This window comes from Gekko japonicus, unplaced genomic scaffold, assembly GCF_001447785.1.
Source record: "Gekko japonicus isolate JY-2015 unplaced genomic scaffold, Gekko_japonicus_V1.1 scaffold382, whole genome shotgun sequence".
Lineage (NCBI taxonomy): Eukaryota > Metazoa > Chordata > Lepidosauria > Squamata > Gekkonidae > Gekko > Gekko japonicus.
Window position 1 is genome coordinate 725,392 of NW_015168662.1, and position 16,390 is coordinate 741,781.

General features: G+C 40.8%; 1 protein-coding gene across 1 annotated transcript; it reads left to right on the forward strand.

Moving 5' to 3' along the window:
• Positions 1 to 2,015: 2,015 nt before the first annotated feature.
• PENK (proenkephalin) lies at positions 2,016 to 11,883 on the forward strand. The gene is made up of 4 exons (XM_015415278.1): positions 2,016 to 2,122; positions 2,217 to 2,336; positions 3,322 to 3,459; positions 11,215 to 11,883. Exons 3-4 carry the CDS (start codon positions 3,325 to 3,327, stop codon positions 11,881 to 11,883), a joined length of 804 nt encoding a protein of 267 aa, XP_015270764.1. The 5' UTR covers positions 2,016 to 2,122; positions 2,217 to 2,336; positions 3,322 to 3,324.
• Positions 11,884 to 16,390: the final 4,507 nt, after the last annotated feature.

A 16,390-nucleotide genomic window follows, 5' to 3' on the forward strand; every position in this document is an offset into this window, starting at 1 on the left:
GTGGTAGACAGCAATCTGGATTATGTGTATTAATCTGGAGAGGGATTATTTGCAGAACATTCTGGTTTAAAACAGGAAGTTGGACTGCATGACTGTCAGACACATTCTGGCTCCTGCTTGTGCAATTAATTTTTTAACACACTGTTGGTTTCTCACCACATTTTTCAAAATAGACCAACTGTCTGCCTAATGCCTCTTCTTCAGCAGCCCCTAATGTCAAGCATTCTGGATCTCTACGAGTAGGCTCAGAAGTGCATCAAACCCATGAAGCTGCCTTATACTGAATCTATCAAGGTCAGGATTGTCTGCTCTGACTGGAAGCAGCTCTCCAGTGTCTCAGATAAAGAGATCATTCACATCACTTGCTAACTAATCCTTTTAGGTGGAGATGATGGGGATTGAACCTGGTACTTCTGCATGTCATGAAATCTCTTAATTTTCTGAGATTTTATTATTGGCAGCTGTACCACATTGGTAATTGGCCCTCCTCCTCCTCCAGATACACACTTACTGTCTATATCTTAGGAGTCAGCCTACATGTGCCAAGTGGCCCAAACAAATATACAAGAGAGATGTCCATGCCTGCCATTCTATCTGGTATATAATAGTCTGAGATCCAGCATAAAACATCCCCATGACAAAAGCATGTTTTGCTAGAACTGAGAAGGAAACAAGGACACATCAGACTACGAGAGAGCATATTAGACACAATCTATTCTATACAATAGTCAGCTGTGGGCTTGTCCAAATGGAAATTTCCTCCATGGCTAGTTTCAAATTATAGTATTAAATCAGGACAAATCCTGTTTTATTTATATGCAAGCGTGTGTGCACACACACATATACACACATGCACCAAATGCTACAAGTTGTCCCACAACCTTTGTTATTGGGATTAGTCTCTGGCTTGGAATTTGCATGTGGGTGTTGGATATGTAGAATAAAAGCCCTCAGTTTGAAAGCATATCTGTGTTCTTTTAGTAATATTTTTCTCCTGCTTTCTTTTTGTGGGAAGGGGATGCCTGCCTGCACAGGTAGCAGCAGCAGCAGCAGCAGCTGTCACACAACATTGAGACCTGGCTATACAGAATGAATGTCAAGGGACTGATTAATTTCCTCTCTGTTACCTTTAGAAAGCTCTGGTCCTGGATTCCTATTACACCAGGAGCTGCTTAAAATATTTGACTTTACAGCAGGCCATCTCAAGGCAGGTTGCCACTCCAAGTGCCCTCCTTCCCTGTTACCTGGGTAGCAGAGGCAGAGAATGTGCCACACCTGATAGATCTCAAGCAGACTCCAGGTTCTGCAGTCCGCCTTGGATGGAGTCTTCAAGTGCCTGGGTGTGGTCATGGTGTGCCTTCTCCCATGTGGCCCCAAACCTAAGTTCCAGCGGACACACCTCTAGAGCTCACTTTTGACCAGGCAGCAGCAGCATGAAGCATCCGCAGATGCAAGCCACAGCCATTGCCTCCTCCTACGTGGCTGCCCTCTGCCACTGTGCCTCAGAGAATGCACAGGACTTGTTGGCAAACTGAGAACCAAGAGGTTTTTTCTTTGCATTCCCTAAGCAGATCCTGCGGTGGCAATTAATGCTCAGCATCCTCCTGTGGTGGGTTCAGCATCAGAACCTGCGAGGTCAAAGGAGGGAGTCCCAAACATTTCACTCCCCGAAGCAGAAGTGACCCCAACATCCCCTTCTCCCTGTGCAAGCTTGGAGGGAGCCCTTCACCCCTCCTGCCATGCGATGACATGACTCCCTGAGAGGGAGGCGAGTGGGGTGAGGGGTGGAGCACATCTTCCCACACACACTCAGGGGAACAAGAGAATCGTGAGTCCTCCACTGGCCTCTGGCACGCGCGTGCAAAGTCCCCCCCCCCCGGCCGCCGCCGCCGCCGCCGCCAGTCTTGGAAGCTCCTACTGGATGCCGTCGGTCCTGCGTCAGATGGAGCCTGGAAGCGATTGGGGAATGCGCCGCGTTTCTCTTTTTTGACTAATTATAAAGTGGCGCTCTCCACTTCCCTGGGTCCTGACTTCGGTGAAGAGCTTCCGAGCCCGCAAAGGAGACCAGCCCTGGGAGAGAAAGGGGAGGCAGCAACTCCAGCTCCGACCTTGCGTCTTCCCTGTAAGATTTGCCGCGGCTGACAATCCTCCCTAACGGCATCTCATGACTACCCCCCCCCCAGCATTTTCTGTTGCTTGTTTCTTTCATTCGACAGCTCCTCAAGAGGCAACCGGTGCTTAGCTCTTCTCCCAGTATCTAGAAACTGCTCCAAGCAAGAGACTTCAACAGAGCCCCTTCCCCCTTCAGAAGAGCATCCGTGCCCGGAGAAATAAATGTAAGGAAGGGGGGGGGGGTTGTGGGGGTGTAAAGATAAGGAACTTGGGGGGGGGGTTTTTAATAATTTTTCTTTTCTGAGTACTGTCCATTTCATCTGTAAGTTTCACTTTCTGTTAACTAGGTGTTCTGCTTCTCTGAGAATGGATTTATATTTTGCTGGGTTCCTTTAATGATATATCAGTGTAACCTTAGTGATGAACTTGGAAGAAACCTCTTTGAGGCACTTCGTTCCTGGCTATCAGTGGACATATTCCCTTTCTCTTTGGAATTAGGCTCCCTGGCTTTCTCTCTCTGTGTGTTGACAGCCTTAGAAGATAAGGAGTGACAGTATTCACCATATGCTTTTGTTCTAAGGAAAAGTGGAGGCAAAAGGGACCTCTTAAATCAACCAAAACTAACAGCACTTTTGTGCTTTAACTATGGGGTGGGGTAAAAGTTAATGGGTAAATTTTTTCCAGCCATCCAAGCTATGTTATTTGGTAAGATATTGCTAAAATGACTTTCTCAGTAGCATTAGAAATTAAAAAGGCTGAATCAAGGAATGGTAGTCATTACATTAATCTTCAGTGAAAAATGAAAGGAAAGAGACATTTTATTCCATCCACTTTGAAACTTTTGTCTTCATTCAGTGTTACATTCCAGGATCTCGCACCTTTCCTTGCATCAGCCAGCACAGGGTTGTAGTCTCCCATGCTATAAAGGGAGAAATGAATGAGTTACAATGGCATTTCATGGCTTGACCTTTTTATTTAACATATAACACACATTTAAGCCTTGACTGTCCTTACTCTGATGCATGTGAAATTAAAACCAATGGGACTTGCTTGCAAGGAAATGTGTTTAGAACTCCTTCCCCTTGATTTCCTTTTATCTATGAACATGTTCAGTGATAAGAAAACAGAATATTTGGGATGAGATATATGCATGCAACAGGAAAATAGGTGGAAGCTGTTGGGCTAAAGTCTTACTTCTTCTTTTTGCAGACCATGACACTGCTTCTGAGATTTTATTTCATGCTCTTGGCTCTTAGCACATGCCTCATCCTTACAGTTCAGGCAGATTGCAGCAAAGACTGTACATTCTGTACCCGACTGGCATTCCATGCCAACATCAAACCTCTGGTAAGCAGAATTAACTCTTTGTCTTTTAAGACAGCCCCCTCTCAATTGCTACCCTGTTAGGAAATCCAGTGGGCAAATCACACTTTAACAACCACAAAAAGCTATAAAGCATATGGAAACCACAGACAAATAGCAAAACTTAGCCTCACATAGGTCACTAACACAGATTGGTGACTGTTAATTCACTTATATATAATCATAGCCAGGTTCAATAAAGAATAACTGAATGTATTTCCCCAAAACAGTTATATATTATATGGTGATTCTAATCTGTCACTGCGTACAGCATCAGCGTAGCTATTCTGAATTTCCAGAACAGAAACACATTTTTGTATATACCCTACGAAACAGTGTATATTTTCCCATCCACTGCTAGAAGAATGTATGAGAACTGATTTTAGCATGATGGTATATCAGATATTCAGATGACCTTTCTAGCTTCCTTAACAGATGCAAAACAAATACATCCATGTACCTAAAGGCATAGGAGGGAAGGTGGCATGGTACAGCCCAATCTCGTCAGATCTCAGAAGCTAAACAGGGTTGGTACATGGAAGGGAATCCACCAAGTTAGACTCTAGTGAAAAGCAATGGCAAACCACCTCTTCTTCTCACTTGCCTTGAAAGCCTCTTGCTGGGATTGCCGTAAATCGGCTGCAAGTTGACAGCACTTTAAATACACAAACATACCCCTAAAAGCATGCCAGCCATCTCAGGACCATGGAGAGTTCTTATGTTTCTCACTAGCTCCTGCCTGGCAGAGTTGCCTTGCAAACTAATCTCCAAGCCGTGATCCTAAACTGCATGATAGCCTCCATGAGATTTGAGCATACACTGAAGCCATGCTTATTTCACAACACCATGGTGGCAGAACTACCATTTCTTGGGCTTTTGCAATGCCTTTCTCGAGAGGTCCATTTTGATCTGCAGGAAGTCATAATATGATGCAATCTTTTGTTTTGACCTAGTGAGGCCAAGGATTATCAAGAGAAGACACTCAAAGTTAGAAGGAAAACATAAGTCCAAAGGATCCAGCAATTAATGGCCTTAAGGATGCATTTAGGTTTAGGTATCACTGTGTAGTTCTCATTAGGACAATAAGACAGAATTTTCTGTAGCTTGAAGACCAGACTTCCATGCCATGTGACCAGTGGCTTTTGAAATTAAGATGAGTTTCAGAAGCAGTTTATAATATGGCAGTGGGGAGATGCCATTCAAAGGAATAAAAAAACAAAAAAAAATCCTAAGAAAACTTCTCAGAGTTTCTTGTTTATTTGTTCCTGTCCAGACTACGGTTTTATAAGGCAATTGTCCCCTACAGGACAACAAAAGAGATAAACATACAGTGATTTCACACGCTCTAAATAATGCACTTTCAATCCACTTTTAATGCACTTTGCAACTAGATTTTACTGTATGAAATGGCAAAATTCACTTGCAAATGGTTGCTGAAGTGGATTGAAACTGCATTATTTAGCACGTGTGAAAGCACCCGTACTTCTGCCACTGCACTTGGTCTTAGATCCTTTTGCAAGGAGTACAAGAGAGCCTTAGACAGATCATTATAACGCAAACATTTAGGGGTTTTTTGCCCAAAACTACCTGTACCAATTGTTTACTGGATTACTGAAGACTATGGTGATACAATACTGTATTTGTGAAGGGAAAAAGAGAAATATCACTTTAGGAACCCAGTGAAAGAAAGTTTGCTCCTTCACTCTGTGTGTGATCTTTCAGTCTATGTATGACAAAGAAAACAGAGGTGTTCCAGTTCTTCCTGGTTCAAGAGCACTGCTGTGATGTCAAAGAGACGTTATTTCAGTTGCTTTTTATCTTCACATATGCTGATCACATAGATAAATCAGCCCAATTATGTAGCCATAGCTAATGTGGAAAAACATGACAATTAGAGTGAATGAGAGGTACAAAATAAATGCAATGTCCCTGTTATTGCTTGCTGAAAAGTCTAGCTTGAAGATTCACAATGCTGTTCTTCAAGCAAGCCAGACTGATAGTGCTCCTTAAAAGCATTATGTAGGTTACAGTGTGATGCAGAGTTACTCCCGTCTCATTGATTCTAGTGTTAATCTAATAGCCAAGTGAAAAATCCAAAATATTCTTAAATGATCTCTTTCACATACAAAAAAGTATGGCCAAGTCATAATTTTAGCTGTAATTCTATCTATAGAATTGTAGGATTAAGTGAGAACTAAATAGTCCACATTCCATTTCTTCCATTTTAAGCCATTAACAGATCATATATTTTTGCCATAACGTTTATATTGTCATTAGAACAGGCATCTCATATATAAATGGAATTGGTTTAGAAAACCTTTCTTTCTAGAATATTATGTCAAAACTATTCATAGATTAAAATATGACCATACAGAATCAGACTATTAATCCATCTAGCTCAAGTAATATCTTCCCAGGCAAATAAATTCTTTCACTGCCTGCTTTCTGAGATCCTTGGACTGAATATGCTCATCTTCAACTTGAGACCTTCTGTATATAACACATGTGCTCTATCATTGAGACATAGTTCTTCCCAAAATACCAGTCCTAAAACTAAGGATGTATACCTCTAGGTTTACATCTTTCATTGAAATCAAAGAGACCAAAGTGTTTGAAAATATAGTCATTTATTTTAGGTAGTCACCATTCTGAAACTATAATTGTTGATAAACAGGTCCTTTTTTCTTACTGTTCTATTAGTTCGTTTTCTTCCTTTCTTGAGAGCAATACAGAAGAAAAAAGCAAGTCAGGCAAGATAACAGTACAAGAGACATTAGAGATTAAGAGTCAAGGGAAGTGCCTCAAAATGCATTACTTTCAGATGGTTTCATATGTTTAAGCATGTTCATTCACATACAAACCTATGGAAATTATATACAGAGCCTGATGACATCAATAGTAACTGTAAATGGATTGCAGCCAATGTTATGACATCTGCTTTAATCCAGATATTCAAGCATGCAAGACTTTTTTAGTCATGGCAGAGACTGGGGGAAGGGGGCATTCTCTATGCTAAATTCTCTGTGCTTTAGCCCTTTTAGCAAATAAAGATGTAATGGAAAATGTCTCCTAAAGGGAATCTATGGACTACAAAATGCTGACCATCTTGGTTCTTGCCCATATAAATATAGATTTCAATGCAGGAAGATTTTGTCTTAAATAATACTTGTAAAGTGCTTGTCAAGATAAACTGCAGAAGGGAAACAAATGCCCAGTTCTGAAGCACATTTTTCTTCATAGGTTTTAAGAATGCTAATGATGGGAGAAACAAGTTCTTGCTTATGCCCTGCACATATTGACATGTTGCCACATAGAAAGCAGAAGCAAGCTTTTGTATACATAATTAAGTAACCATATTCATCAGTATTGCTGGCATCAGGAAGATCACATAATATATTAAGTTTATGGACACCCACTTAAGTATTTTGCGTAATAAGAGGCCAGAGAGCTCAGCAAGTCAGTAGGTCAGCCCCATTCTTCTCTAACCATTCGTACCCCAGGGGACATAAATTATTCCTTCAGCAGAGCTATTTAGACTGGAGATGCACATGAGACATTGGTAAAAAAAGGTACTGAATCAAACTAAAAATTATTTATATTGTTTAATAAATAACAGATTGGAACTAATTCCCTACCAAGCTTCACTTGTGTGGAATATAATGATCTTATCCTGCCAGAATCGAAGCTCCTTCTAAGCGTTTCCCTGCAAGAAGTCAGAATAAAATTGTTAGACATATTCCGTCTCTTCAGACACTGGATTGACACTCCATGCACTACCACTGTGCATTGTTAACTCAAAGTAATATAAGAGAATAGCTTTAAAAATTATTTATATGCCCCCTTTTTCTCCTGGCTCATGATCATGAAAGTTAAACAATTGGAATGAAATATGCAGGATGTTTTCTAAAACATGAAAACTAGCTGAACTGCAAACACACACATACTTCTGTTAATTTTTTAATTTAAAAAAATCTGACTCATGGAAGTATCCCCAGGAGTTGGTTATAAATTCCATTTTCATTCTCACAAAGATTTCAAAACCCAGCTATTCCTGTACGGTCTGGTTAATGTTAAGATCACTCTGGAGGATATGTGTATTGAGTTATTGGGGAAGAGGGAAAAGAGTGAGTCCTATTGAAATATGAAGCCTGAACATCATCCGTAAAACACACACACACACTGGTCACCACATTTTTCTGTAATTTTATTATCTGGACAAAGACCACATTTATATATCATGAATACATGATGAAACTAGACATTTATAGACTGAACATGAATGTTGAATAAGCTTCCCACTGCTGCATGTTGCATAGCCATTCAACAGAATGTTGATGTAGGCAACACTGACAACAATTATCTCTTTGCAATGATATAGAGCCTGAATCTGGGTCTCTCATCCACATAGATTTCACCCCATCTCTATTTCCAAAACCAGTAAATATAATTGTAAGCATCAATCCTCTGTTCTGATCCAATGGCAGGAAATATGTACAAGCCCCAAGCGCTAAATGTAGAAATTAAGCCCTGGCAATAAGACAAAGCATCATTTTGAATGTAGCATAGCATCCCTAATTTATTAGCCATGTTGAATGTCATGGTAGGCATGACATTGAAGTGGATTAAGCATGTATTTGAAGGGAAGGCTCTAGTGATTGGCACGTGGGAAGCAGTAACAAGTGATGCACTACATTATATTCATATGCAAATCTAACTTTTTAGAAATCACTAGCATTCAAACTACATTTTTAAGAATATAGGTAGAGTTTCTGAAATAATAAGGTATACCAAACATAACAAGTCAGATGTGCTAAATAAAAAATCTAAAACAAATGGTTTTAGAAATGCAAATTATTTTTAACAGGACTATGCTGTCCTCCTTTGGCAAAAATGTATACTGTCCTTTGAAAAGATAGTTGCTACTGCTACATGTGTGTAATCACAGTTGTTTAACTGGATGAACCAGATTGATTGAATTGCTTTCAGTCTGGTCTTGGTCTTGGTCACCCGGCCTAGTGCATGACCTGCACCAGTAGATGGATGGGATGAGTGTGACCCTGTTGAGTCTGTTGGACCTGTTGGTGGCTTTTGATACCATCAAACATGGAATCCTTTTGGATTGCCTTTCTGGGTTGAAATGAGGAAAAACTGTTTTGTGGTAGTTTCAGTCCTACCTGGAAGGTAGGTTTCGGAATATGGTGATGGGGGACTGCTGCTTGGCCCCTTTGCTTCTCGCCTACTGGTCCTGAAAGGTTACATCTTGTCCCCTATGATTTTTAACATGAAGCCACTGGGAAAAGTCATCTAGACCGATTTCACATAAGAGCTGCGCCGCGGTCGCACCTCCCTTTGCCCCGCTTCTATTAGTCAATTTCCCACTCGAAGCCGTGCAACCGCATTTTGACGCGTGGCTTCACCGATTTTCCCCATGGTTTTGTGATCCTCAAAAAACAGGATCACGAAACTGCAGGGAACATTGGACGAAGCCACGGGTCAAAATGCGGCCGCGCGGCTTCGAGTGGGAAATTGACCAATAGAAGCGGGGCAAAGGGAGGCGCGACCGCGGCACAGCTCTTGTGTGAAATCGGTCCCAGAGATTTAGGTAGGGTTGTGACCAATATGCAGATCATACTTAGCTCTACCTCTCACTTCTAGAGGACCCCAGGGAGGCTGTGTAAACTGTGAATTAGTGCCTGGAAGGGGTTTAGTGATAGATGACAGCTGGTAAGCTGAAACTTAATTCTGGCAAGATGGAGGTGCTACTGGTAGGTGGAAGAACTTATGCAGGAGTTGAAGTGTCTCCTGTTGTGAATGGGGTTGTGCGCCCCCCCAAAAGATCAGATTTGTAGTCTGGAGGTGCTCCTGGTCCTGAGCCTCCTGTTGGATAAGCAGGTGGTAGCAATGGCCAGGAGTTCCTTTCACCAGCTTTGGCTAGTAAGCCAGCTGTGGCCTTTCCTGGACAAAAAAAGATCTTTCCACTGAGGTATATGCCCTGTTAACATTAGACTTCTACGTTAGACTACTCTGTGTAGGGCTGTCATTGAAGAGTGTCTGGAAGCTGTAATTGGTTCAGAATGCTGCAGCCAGAATGCAGACTAGAGTGGGCCCACTAGTGTTCCACAACACTGGTTCCCAATTTTCCACAGGACCCAAATCATGGTGCTGGTATTGGCTTTTACATCATTATACAGCTTGAGACCAGCATACTTTAAAGACTATCTCCTTCCATATGAACCTATCTGACCACTAAGGTCATCTTCAGAGTCCCTCATGACTGAGATTAGATAGCAACCCAAAAGGTCCTTCTTAGTTAGGACATCAAAATTATGGAATTCTCTCCCCAGGCAGATTTGTCTTTTTTTCTTCTATTGTTGTTCAGAAGCGGATAAAGAATTTTCTGTTCTGTTGGCATTCTCTCACTGACCCTCCTTCCCATTTATGTATTTTAATTTGTGTATTTGTGTGTTTGACTGTTCTTTCCCTTGAGGACCCTAAGTTATGTGGAAAGCTAGCATTAAAATGTTTTAAATAAATGAACTGAATGTTGCCACCTGTGTACAGGTTTGGCTTATTACAGAAATCTCTAAAGGGAAATGAAAATGAGTTTGGTTACATACTGTTCAAACTGAAAGGCCTGGGGAAAATGTAATAGATTTTCAAAGTCAAAGTCAAATACCTTTTATTGGCATACAATATTAGAAAAAGCAACCAGTATTAATACAATCCAGTGGTAAACCATTCCAAGGATATGTCAGGCCTATAACATACCTCAAGTTGTCACAAGATAGATTTGACCATACAGAAGATAGCTGAATCGTAAAATAAATTGAATTCTAAACTTTTAAACTTAAGGGGGTTTTTAAGGGGTTTTTTTTTGGGTTTTTTTAATTATAATTTAAGAATCAATAATATGATCAGGATCATTCTTCCATTTTATAAAGCCATGAAGAAACTTAGCAGTCAGTTCAATGATCTCCAGGTCTCGTGAAGCAAGGAGATAGTGTACCTTGTTTCCATCCGGTTGGCCTGCTACCAACCTAAGGGGGGCTTCTATAAATTCCACTCGAATGTCATTTAACAATTCACAGTGTAAGAGTACGTGCTCAACAGTTTCTATTTCTCTTCTAACGTAATAGATTTTGGGAATTTTCCACTGGGGCTACAGCACAATGCATTACTTCAGATGTTATGTAACAGTAAATATGTGATTGTTATTGTGTGAGTATATGCCCACGAGGCAGAGACTGACAGCTGATCTCTGTTCTCTGACATGTGGCTACGTAGAACACAGGACCAGAAACAGAAGTTTGCCTTAAGTTTTACAGAGACATGTGAAATGTAGAAACTCGATGACTTTTAATAGTATTTCAATAGTGTGATATATTGGCATGTTAGCTCTGGCTCTGTGTCTTATAATGCATTTCATTAAAATAAATATATATTAATATTCCAAGAAGCATGGTTACTCTATTTGCATTAATGGAAAATTTCCCCAGATTTAACCAAAACAGATTAGATTATATAGTGCTGTACCAAATCACATTAATACTGTTCCATACCAGAATGGTATATCAAAGAAGGCTACAGAGCTTCAAAGTCCATAACCATGACTATTACCCTTAATACTTGGTTTATATTCTGCATTTGGGACTTTATATATCCCTATATTTTAGCAAAACAAGGATACATCTCAAATATATATATTTAAACATACTTTTAAAAAATAAAACTATTTTTCAGGTGTGTACACTAGAATGTGAAGGAAAGCTGCCTTCTGCCAATGCCTGGGAAACCTGCAAGGAGCTCCTACAACTAACTAAACTGGATCATTCCCAGGAAGGAAATGGTGCTCTAGGGGACAACCCAAAAGAGCAGGATGAGAGTCATTTGCTAGCAAAAAAATACGGTGGGTTCATGAAAAGGTATGGTGGCTTTATGAAGAAGATGGATGAGCTCTATCGTATAGAACCAGAGGAGGAACCAAATGGAGGAGAAATCCTTACTAAGAGGTATGGAGGGTTTATGAAGAAGGACTCGGATGATGATGCTTTGGCTAATTCCTCTGATCTGCTGAAAGAGCTTCTTGGAACAGGGGAAATTGCTGATGTTGGGCATTACCGGGACATGAATGATAATGATGGTGACATTGCCAAAAGATATGGTGGCTTCATGAGAAACATAAGGCATAGCCCAGAACTGGAAGATGATGCCAAAGAGCTGCAAAAGAGGTATGGTGGCTTCATGAGAAGAGTGGGAAGGCCAGAGTGGTGGCTGGACTACCAGAAACGCTATGGTGGATTTCTTAAGCGCTTTGCCAATTCTCTTCTTCCTTCAGATGAAGATGGAGAAAGTTATTCCAAAGAAGTTCCAGAGATGGAAAAAAGATACGGTGGATTTATGAGATTTTAAAATCCTCTTTTTTTGTCCTTTCGGTTGCAAATGAAAGACTGCCTCATTTATCATGATTTATTGTAATTTGTTGCTTGTATTGTACAGTTTTTTACTGTCCTAGTTAATAATGCAACCTGCTGTCTGTTATTTCAAGTTCTGTGCTATTTTAAGTCAACAACTAACTTCTGTTCTTGTCTGGGGTCTTTGTTGTACTTTTCATGCTAAATCTACTTTGATTATCATATCCATTTCTTTAAAACAACACAGTTGCTTAACTGTATATACAATAAATTGTTCATCCTAACTGCATAATACATCCAGAAGTATTTATTGTTTCTTGGCAATCACTGCTTTAAAACAAAGAAATATTCTATAATGAATTTATCTGCTAACATGCATATTTGTTCAGTCTTCAAAAAACATAAATTGGATTTTTTAGGAAAATCTTAAGCAAAGTATGTATTCTACAGATTTATGATCCATATTTTTATTGCATTGAAAGCTGATCAGCCTGGCTTAATGCAGATTTATGAGTACATACTTTTTTACACATTTAACTGAAGCAGTACATACAACTGGTCAATGAGCAAGGCATTTTCCAATGTAATATGGCATATTCAAAACAAGCACTTGAAAATCTCTATGTTTCTAAATTAATGGAGTTGCTATATTTCACAGCAGCGGTTCTAGCAGTTTTTCATATGATACCCAACTTGTATTAATTGTGTTTGGACAGACACCCAAAAATGGCTGTGTTGCAACAAAACCCTTGGGATGCTGAGCTCAAGCTACAGCTGCTTTAGTCTCTTCTAACTGAATCAGCCCTTTCTGTAGCACTGGAGAAATTCATAACTCAACATGTTTCAGAAACAATCCTGACCCAGAGCATCTTGCTTTGCTATGAAGAGCAACACTGACTTCCAAAGACTGCCTTCACCTTCCAGTATTGTTGTTCTTCGGCTGTATCCTCTTGTGTCCATCCCCTAGCAGCTCTCCTAAAATATGTGTGTATTAAGGGTACACTTACAGAGTCACCCTGCCAACAAAAGTCCACATGGTCAAAGCAATGGTATTCCCAGTAGTCATGTATGGCTGCGAGAGCTGGACTATAAGGAAGGCCGAGCGCCGAAGAATAGGTTCTTTTGAACTATGGTGCTGGAGAAGACTCTTGAGAGTCCCTTGGACTGCAAGAAGATCAAATCAGTCAATCCTAAAAGTAATCAACCCTGACTGTTCCCTGGAAGGCCAGATAATGAAACTGAAGCTCAAATACTTTGGCCACCAAATGAGAAGGGAGCACTCACTGGAGAAGACCCTGATGCTGGGAAAGATTGAAGGTCAAAGAAGATGGGGACGGCAAAGGATGAGATGGTTAGACAGTGTCATAGATGCAACGAACATGAAATTGAGCCAACTTCAGAGGACAGCGGAAGACAGGAAGGCCTGGTGTGATCTGGTCCATGGGGTCGCAAAGAGTCAGACTCGACTGTGCGACTGAACAACAACAACAACAGAGTTGCCGCTGGTATTTCAAACAACAGGGGATTAAATCTTTGAAGGTCAATAATGAATTGTACCTGATCTCTTTCATTGCAAGGTGGCCACTATTGCAACCAACTTTTTTACTATGTACATTAGAATGTGGCAGTCAAAAAACATTAAAGCACAGTACTGCCTGCATACTTCTTTGTATTCAAAAACAGTAGCAGTCTTGTATTCAAAAACAGTAGCAGTCGTGTTACTAATAATACATAGAATCTGGTGTCATTAACCATATGATCTATGATGGGCTGGTGTTTGGCTCATACAGAAAGATTAGTTTAAAAAACTGTCAGCCACAATAATGGCCAGTTCTACATTCACCTCTTCTGCATTTTCCATTCACTTTTGTTATTAAACTGCATATTTTCATCCCCTTCTTGATTTCATTTGAGCTCTTCTTTCTGCTCCTACTAGGCATCTGCTTCATAAGCTTTCCATATGCCTGTTTTCTCCCCAGCCCTTTTCAACTCCCAAATCAAATTTCATTATTTCATCTTGCAAAAGGCAAAAAAGGCTGTTCTGTCTATTTACAATTTTACAAAGACAAAACCCACTAATACTAGTTATAATTAATAGGGAGTATTTCAAACAAAAGGGAACGTTGATGCCTAGATGTACAGGTAAGTGTGAAAATGTTGCACATATGATTGGATCCAAACTAGTAAAAAAGAGAGAAGAAGGACCCCTTTTTGACTACCCAAAAGCCTGTGCTGGGGATCATGGACCTGCAAGGCCAAAAAACAACAACCTCGCTCACCGGTGGAATGGGGATATAACAAGGAGGGAGATTAGGTGAGACTGAAGAAGAAAGCTGGCAGGATCCAACCCACGGTCTGTTGTTCAAAGTATTTAGAGAAATGTTAGAAAATATTTTAAAGAAAACGGTTTAGTTAAAAGAAAATAATTTCTTTTTACACTGAGTGCTTCATGCAGACTCCTCTATGGCTGAAAGAGTAACAAATGGTGTTGGGGCAGAATTGTTTGTTTGGTTTGGTTTGCTGTGAACTCTGTAAAATCCACCTTGGGTCCCTGTGAGAAAGTAAATAAACAAAGTTGCACCCAATTTATGGCAATCCCTCATGGGGTTTTCAAGAGAGATGGTTTGCCATCACCTGCCTCTGAGTAACAACTCAAGACTTCCTTGGTCGTCTCCCTTCTAAGTACTAACCAGGGATGATGCTGCTTGGCTTCTGAGATCTGGTTAGATCAGACCAGCCTGGTCTATCCAGGTCAGAGTGAGCACAAATAATAGAATTCAGTTCCAATATCTCATCCCACTCACCCGGATTTCCATAGTATTCTTGCATGATCAAGAAACTGGATGGAGCTATGCAGGTAGGAACAAATTCAATTTTCAGTAGGACTGAGGTTACCCAGTGTGCTTTCATACAGAGAACCAAGGAAAAGAAAAAACTGACCCCATTGTACAAGCAGCAGTGAATGAGATTGTGCATTCACACACCCTTCCATGTACCACTCACTGCTGGAAATGCCCTTCTCACCCCCTTCTTTCTTGTCACATCAGTGCAGAAATGCCAACCAGTGTTCCCTCTAAGCTGAGTTAGTGTGAGCTAGTTCACAGTTTTTTAGCCTCCGACTCACACATTTTTGTCTCAGCTCAGGAAGGAGGGCTCCAGAGCAAACTAATTTATGCAGTAGCCAAATGGCTCGCTCACAACTTTAACGCCAGTAGCTCACAAAGTAGAATTTTTGCTCACAAGACTCCACAGCTTAGAGGGAACATTGGTGCCAACCTGATGACAATCCCCTCTCTCCCACCCACCCAGCCACCCACCCAGCCCCAGCCATGCAATTCCACCTTCCTCCGAACAGTCAAGCTGTGGCTCACAACTGAGCAGAGGCTGAGGTGTTTCTTTAAAAGCCCTGTTGACTAGCTAAGGGGGGGTAAAGAGCTGAACACCGCTGTTTTCAAGACAGTGCTAAGCTCCTCCTCCTCCTCGCTAGATTGGGCACAGCTGGAGTTTTCACACAAAGGCTCTGCCTGCAGCTAACACATTCTTTCCCTCTTATGCTGGAGCTAAGAACGTTTTCCTTTGCTTTCCTTCCAGCCCCAAGAGCCATGCCCTCAAATAGCACAGCATTGTGTAGAAGCTCTCTGTCAAGGAGTCCAGCACTGGGGTACAAATCCACAAGGGGTACAATTTATCTGTATACACAAAGAACACAGTTCTGTGCACTTCCCAACAGCTCTTGCAATATATAAACCACCTCTTTGCACACGCCCTAGGCCTCATGATGGACTTTTTTTCTTTGCATTTTTAAATAAAGGAGCAATTTAATTAAATTAGTTCAGGTAGAAATACCAGAAGAATCTCTTTGGTACTAGAATTCAACACAACTTTACTGTACTGAGAAATGCAAATTCTATAATGGTTTTTACTTCTATCGTTCATGAGATCCAAGTCCCATATATATTTATGACACTCGACAAGAACTTCAAGAATGTGTAAGCAACCAGAACACCTCCTGCTTATCTTTTGTCCACCTTATCTCTGTTCACCGGAAGGAAAGTAGGGTGCCTCAAAAGTTATCCTCCATCCTGATCTGATCTTATTCTAGGCATGCTTCATCTCTACACATTACATTCCCAGTGCATCTCTGTTAACCTCCCTAGCCATTTTGGGGTAGTTTACAGTGCAAACCCATTGACCTCAATGAACACAGAAGGCTTAACTTTGTTTAGGATTGGACACATGATCTTTGCAAAACCTTTAGACATGGCTCTGTATGGGTGCACCAGCCATTTCATGACATTTTGATAACAACTTTGCCAGTAGAATGAGCCATGAAGGCAGTCCTTAACAGCATTTTTGCAAATCACTTGTTTTCCTCCTGACACATAAGGTAAGGCTCAAGCAGGAATACTAAAAGTTTTACATCTCAGGAATGAAAACCAAGACTCTAGGAATAGGACTTTTCTGGACTTGAGGCATGTTGCTTCAGCTTGCCTGACACTGCAAAC

Excerpts from the sequence above, each read along its gene's own strand:
- PENK (XM_015415278.1), top strand. The coding sequence starts at position 3,325 with ATGACACTGCTTCTGAGATTTTATTTCATGCTCTTGGCTCTTAGCACA. Across the intron at positions 3,460-11,214 it reads ATGCCAACATCAAACCTCTG|GTGTGTACACTAGAATGTGA; the intron begins GTAAGCAGAATT and ends ACTATTTTTCAG.